Source organism: Antrostomus carolinensis, unplaced genomic scaffold (genome assembly GCF_000700745.2).
Source record: "Antrostomus carolinensis isolate BGI_N321 unplaced genomic scaffold, ASM70074v2 scaffold49034, whole genome shotgun sequence".
In the NCBI taxonomy this organism is placed as follows: Eukaryota; Metazoa; Chordata; class Aves; order Caprimulgiformes; family Caprimulgidae; genus Antrostomus; species Antrostomus carolinensis.
The window spans coordinates 219-6,042 of record NW_010310998.1 but is presented as its reverse complement, the minus strand read 5'-3'; the positions used below and the strand labels follow the sequence as shown (position 1 = coordinate 6,042).

The 5,824-nt window shown below is 37.1% G+C and overlaps 1 protein-coding gene across 1 annotated transcript; it reads right to left on the bottom strand.

The window, feature by feature from the left end:
* Window positions 1–252: 252 nt before the first annotated feature.
* Window positions 253–4,516, bottom strand: SGCB (sarcoglycan beta). Its single transcript, XM_010166587.2, has 5 exons — window positions 4,310–4,516; window positions 3,214–3,399; window positions 2,910–3,101; window positions 1,568–1,699; window positions 253–726 (listed from the first exon to the last, which is right to left on the bottom strand). Exons 1-5 carry the CDS (start codon window positions 4,487–4,489, stop codon window positions 523–525), a joined length of 894 nt encoding a protein of 297 aa, XP_010164889.2. The 5' UTR covers window positions 4,490–4,516; the 3' UTR covers window positions 253–522.
* Window positions 4,517–5,824: the final 1,308 nt, after the last annotated feature.

Here is a 5,824-nt window from a genome sequence, read left to right as displayed (position 1 = left end):
CATTACCCCTTGCTTGGTACAAATATGGTAAACCACATAATTTTGGGGGAAAGTCATGATATCAACCTTTGGCAGAAATAAAGACAAAAAATTTGCTGCTTCAGCCATCCTAGGCAAATCCACTTCCAACAAATTGACATTCCTGTTGAAGCACTTCAGATCACAGCTGTGTTCTCAGCAGCCCTCAAGCCCTTGGGATGTAGGACAAAAACTTCTAAAGGCAACTGAAGGCAGTCAAGATTGTTGCTAAGATCACATTCTTTAAATGGATTCCACTGATCCCAATTCAGGAAGGTACTTCACTATGCAGGCAGACTGAAAGCTTACTAAATCAGAGCCACTATTATGGCTAACAGGATGATGACATAATACTGCTGAACGTAACAGCCTTTGCTTAAAAATATTATGTAATAAATGTTAGTACAAACTGCTGTAGAAACAGAAATCCTTGAAGGCATGCAACTATTTCATACAAATATATGTAAACACAAAAGAGAACTCTCCTGGGTAGTGGTCTGTGTTTCAGTGCGTGGCTCCACACGGATTGACAGAAGTCTGACAACCCATGTTATAACCTGTGACCTGAACCTTGAACAGTGTCCCATCCGCACACATACAGAGCTTGAAACGCAGCCAGTTGCCGTTATTAAACTGTTCCCCGTAAGAAGAACTTGGCAGTCGCGATGGGCTGACCATCACCGTTCCGTTCAGGATAATACTGTTTTCCTATTAAGAGGGAGAAAAAAAAGTACAACTTCTGATTTAAACAAGGCAGGTTGTTTTTGAAAAGGACAAGCTGGTTTAATGAATCATCTTTAGAATGGCTGTAGAAATCAACAGAATAAAAAAAGTACATATGACAAGGTTTCGTTTTTTAATTAAATTTGTGAGTAACACCCATGAAATTCTCAATTACAGCCAGAAATGTACTTTGCTATTTAAGTGGTAGACCGATATTGAGAGAGACAGCAGCAGTGTGGCTTTTCACTTGACAGACCTATTAGCAAAGGCAGTAAATCTAAAAATGCATACGTGAAATGGGAATCGGTGTTTGAATTGACACATGAAATGCATTCACACATTAAATGAAAGTGCATCTCTTTTTTTATCCTCGTTTAACCTTTTCCATCATTCTACACGCTCTGCAATCTTAACAATGTCCAATAATCTTAAATGAATGCAGGTGAGTCTTGCTGTGGCAGCACAGAAGGTTGTGCTCCTATTGGTACATTCTCCTCCTCTGTCAAAGGTTGCTGTCCCCAGTAAAACCTCCAGAAGAGAAGATGAATTCCCTTTGGCATGCACTGCAGTGCAGAGGCCAACAGCTTAGCTTTAATCGCATTGTGGGTTTATAGTGTCTTCACAGTAGTAAATCATTGTTACCTGAGAACTACTGCAAAGTAATAATCCACCTTTTAAAAACTTTATTAAAGACACTGACCACAACTAAGCTTTTCTGCATAATTGCTTTATATAAAATATGAACCCACATAAAGGTACATCAGTTTATTATCAGCTTGAAAGTGAAACTAAGCTGTTAAAAAAAATGCTGATTTGAAATACTTACTGCTTTAAGTTCCATGTTACCCCCCATCCGAAACTCAATGGTCTTGCCTGTGATAAAAACACCTTCGTTTCCACGGACAATAGCACGGCCATCAACCTTTATATTTAGATCACTGGTTGCATTGCTGGTAATCTAAGAACATCACCAAAAAAAAGTGCATCAATGAAAATGTGCTGCTTGGGTTTGTCTGAGTAACTTTAATTACATTAAAAATACTGCTACACAATTTAATAAAAACCTTCAAGGCATTTTTTGCCCTTCTGCCATTATGTGTATGAAGCTTCTGCCCATTTCCACAGTCACATCTGAAACAAGGATTACTTAATTTTGGAAGGTATGTAAAATAGTTTATATGTTGTTTGTGATAAAAATAACAATTAATATGACAATTGTATGAGATACACAGTTAACGCTGGTACCAAATACAGGCTTCCTGTTAGGAGTCACTACGTAAACTTACTCCTCTGTTCTCAATTAATCTGTTCCTCCTATGTATTTAAAGTTTTAGTGGGTTTGTTTTGTTTTGTTTTGTTTTTTTTCTATAGCATACTACTTAATTGTTAGCCTGCAGAGGAAACACAAAAAAGAGCAAACTAAATTATCTTTTTTGTTTGTCTTTAACAGGATTGTTCAATGCTTCCTAAGGCACACTCAGCCCTCTACAAACCCACTGACACTATTCTACTGATGTTATACAAAAGAATTAGAGGCTGTACTCTATTATAAAAGTGATGATATGCAAGAAAGACATTTCAGTCAATCCTTAAGATCAACATTTTAAATGTACATACACCATTATTTAAGTTTTTTACTTTTCTGATAAAGCATATTTAATGTAGAAACCAACTAAGAACTTGTTTAACCTAGAAGTCATGAACTGACATAACTCCTATAATGCTGTGCTTGTTCTCTACACTTTTACTCAGACTTCTGAAATTCTGATTGTACTAACATTTATCTCCAATAGAAGGGAAATGATACATGAAGTTCTGGTAATTATTTTTGTAAGTTCCTACTAGAAACAGAGAAGCTTTTCAGAGAAGTTTTATTTCTCAAACAGTCACCTAGGCACAAACAAATGGATAAATGCTTAATAAAAAGACACACAGGCCTACTTGGCATGGTATTCTGGATATTACACTCATTTAATGGTGTCAGTTTTCACTTCTGCTCTAATTTTTAGGGTGATTTACGTTTTCAGAGCTGCATTTTTGGCTACATTCAGTCAAATTTCTAAATATGCTTGAAAGATCATATTAGTAAACTTTTTTCTTATTCTACAACTCTGGCAGTTCTGTAATGCGCTTTTACAAACAGTAACAGGCAGTTAAAAGAGACCTACCCTCTCTGTAGAGGCCTTTTGTACGTTCAAGATTTTAACTCCATTTGGAAGATGAAACTCATGAGTTTCGTAGTCTGTGCTGAACAAGGTATTTTGTGTCCGTGGGTCAACAAACTCCATGCCAATATCGCTGGTAATAGAAGTTTTGTCTTTTTCCACACTAAGCTTGGTCGTTCCTTGCTGAAATACAATCTGTAGAGAAAAAGTCATTGGGTTAATGATGTTTCAAATACAATGTTTATTAATAATGTGAGTGTAATTCCATAGCATTGCCTAAAAACTCTCAATTAATGATGTAACTTACGGGCTGATTATTTCCAGTGATCACCAAATCTTCATTACGTCTGCCTCCTACAGTGCTTTTGTATAACGGATGTATAACGCCCATGTCAGAAACTTGCTTAAACCGCAACAAGCCACTCTCGTGGAACTCCATACTGTCACAGCCATTGGGACCGATTCGAATCACTGCCCAGATAACCAGTGTAATCTGAAAGAGAAACACACATTTTCAAAGATCACTTTGATTGTTTGGATCTTCCCACAACAGGTATTGCATTAACTGGATGTTTTATTTGAAAGAATTATTGATGACAGTATTGAAGTGAGCTTTAGGTGTGAATTTACTTTAGTCTGTTTAATTCCTACTGGAAATATCAGAACAAGTTTAATTATGAAAAGCATTTAACATGATTTTTAGACTCATCTGAAATGGTAAGAAATAATTTACAAATTATAAATATAGTTATACATTTGAAATTAAATTGCATCCATAATTAAAACTTTTTTCCTGTTTAAGGGTAACCATGGTATCACTAGCTAAACAAATTTCTTGAACAGAGCAGCTCAGCTCAGGATATACTCTGCCCTTGAACTACAAGAAAGCACCTTCACAGGTGGAAGTCCAATTATGAAAAGTAATTCACTACTTCTCATTCATCAAGCAATAAAAAGGTGGTAGTTACAACAATGAAGGTTTAAAGTGCAGGGGCTGATTAATTCTGAATGCTCACGTGCTGCTCTTGTTATTTACACGTTCCTGGCATAACAGTTTATCCTGAAAGTATTTGTACTGCGCTAGTAACACTTCGCACGTTTGCTGCTACTGAGTTTTGGGAATGGAGAGACACTTTCAAGGTTCCTAATTCTGTGTTGCATAAATGGTAAGTTCCTTGCTGAGACCATGATAACTGAAATAATAATGACTGAACTTATAAGATTCTTCCATCTCATCTTGCTCACACCTCAAAAGAACAAAAAAACAAAGGAGAAAAATGAGAAATCCCCTTCAGTACATTTTAAGTCCTCCTCAGCCATACTGGAGTAAGTTTTATTTCTCTAGTAAACCATCTAAATTAAATACATCCTAGCGTTGTTTACAGCCCAAGTATTATACTCACAATAAGATTGATGACAGCCAAAATGAAAAGAAGAACAATCACACAAATGGCTAAGTTGCCTTTCCTGCCACGTAAGCCTGTCTTATGAAGACGGTCTTCATCGATGGGAATGTATCCCGCTTTAAAGTTACTGTTGTGCTCTTTATTAATGTTCCTGCGTTCCACGGCCTTCTCTCGCATAGACTTCTTCACCGGGCCGTTAGAACTTTGCTGTAACACAAAGCATGGAATAGCTGTTATAAGGCATGTAAATCCACCAGAATGATACACATATATGTATGGAAAAAACTATACATTGGAATTGACTAGTGGAATATATTACATATTCTATTCAATATTATATGTCAGTCTGCCCCTCTGCGCTTAGAATACACATTTACACCACTGCAATCTCTCCTAATGTTATGACTATAATTAAACCCCAGATATTTTCAGACAATATATGTTTTATATGTAACTTTTATCACAGCAGGAAAAAAATATTAATGATATAGTTGCAGTATAAAAAAATCAGCTGTAAAGAACTTAATCAAGTTTTTACCTCTTGGGGATGACACAGGACATAATCCTGCATCATTTACCAATACATGGGATTTTAGTTCCCTCCACACTAGTGTGGGATAGACTCTCAATCAATCTATCCAAAAGGAGTGTGGTGGATACAGTTTTAAAGTTACTTTGACAGCACAGGGTTTGCATTCAACTTCTGTTACTTGTATGCAGCATTAAGAAAAATACTGTAAGGCTTGAAACCTGGCATGGGGAATTGGCTAGCCTAGCTTTAATTTAATAGTTTGAAGTGACTAGATTGGAAGAGATATCCTTTCAATGTGACAAGTTAACATGTAGAGGAAACTGTTGCAGATATTCATAGGAAGAAAAACCCTTTGATGTATTTTCATAACTTTGTCCAAATGTTTTTCACCTCCTGTGGTGGTTTCACTTGGCTGGCAGCCAAACACAGCCATTCGCTCACTCCCCGCACCCCAGGGGACAGGGGTCAGAATTGGGGGCAAGGGTAAGGAGACTCGTAGGTTGAGGTAAGAACAATTTAATAATTGAAACAAAATAAAACATAATACTGACATTAAAATGATGATATTAACAGTAATAAAATGTGCAATTGCCCACCACCTGACAACCAAGCCCGGCCCATTCCCAGATAACGATCCCAGAGGAGCGACAATACCAAACTGAAACCGCAATCCCAGAAGAGTGAGAGCCCAAGAAAAAGTCAGAGAGGGAGCAAGAGAGGAAGAGCCCCTCACTAATATACTGGACATGGCGTGATATGATTGAGCATATCCAAATGACACTCTAGCTTATTAATTTAAAATTCCTTGCCCTCCTCGACCTTTGCACTTGCAGACTAGCAAAACACGACAGCCTTCGACTTCCAGCGACAATTGAAAACATTGGTATGTTATCATGTTCTTCTCATAACAGACCCCATGTTGAAACCAAAACACAGCGCTATTCTTGCTGCTAAAAAGAAACCCAGCTCTGTCCCAGGTA

What these genes read in the sequence shown, in the direction of transcription:
- SGCB (XM_010166587.2), bottom strand. Translation starts at nt 4,489, where the DNA reads ATGCGAGAGAAGGCCGTGGAACGCAGGAACATTAATAAAGAGCACAAC. An exon ending in TGGCTGTCATCAATCTTATT is followed by an intron (nt 3,400 to 4,309) that starts GTGAGTATAATA and finishes TTTCTCTTTCAG; the next exon opens with ATTACACTGGTTATCTGGGC. An exon ending in GTAACATGGAACTTAAAGCA is followed by an intron (nt 727 to 1,567) that starts GTAAGTATTTCA and finishes CCCTCTTAATAG; the next exon opens with GAAAACAGTATTATCCTGAA.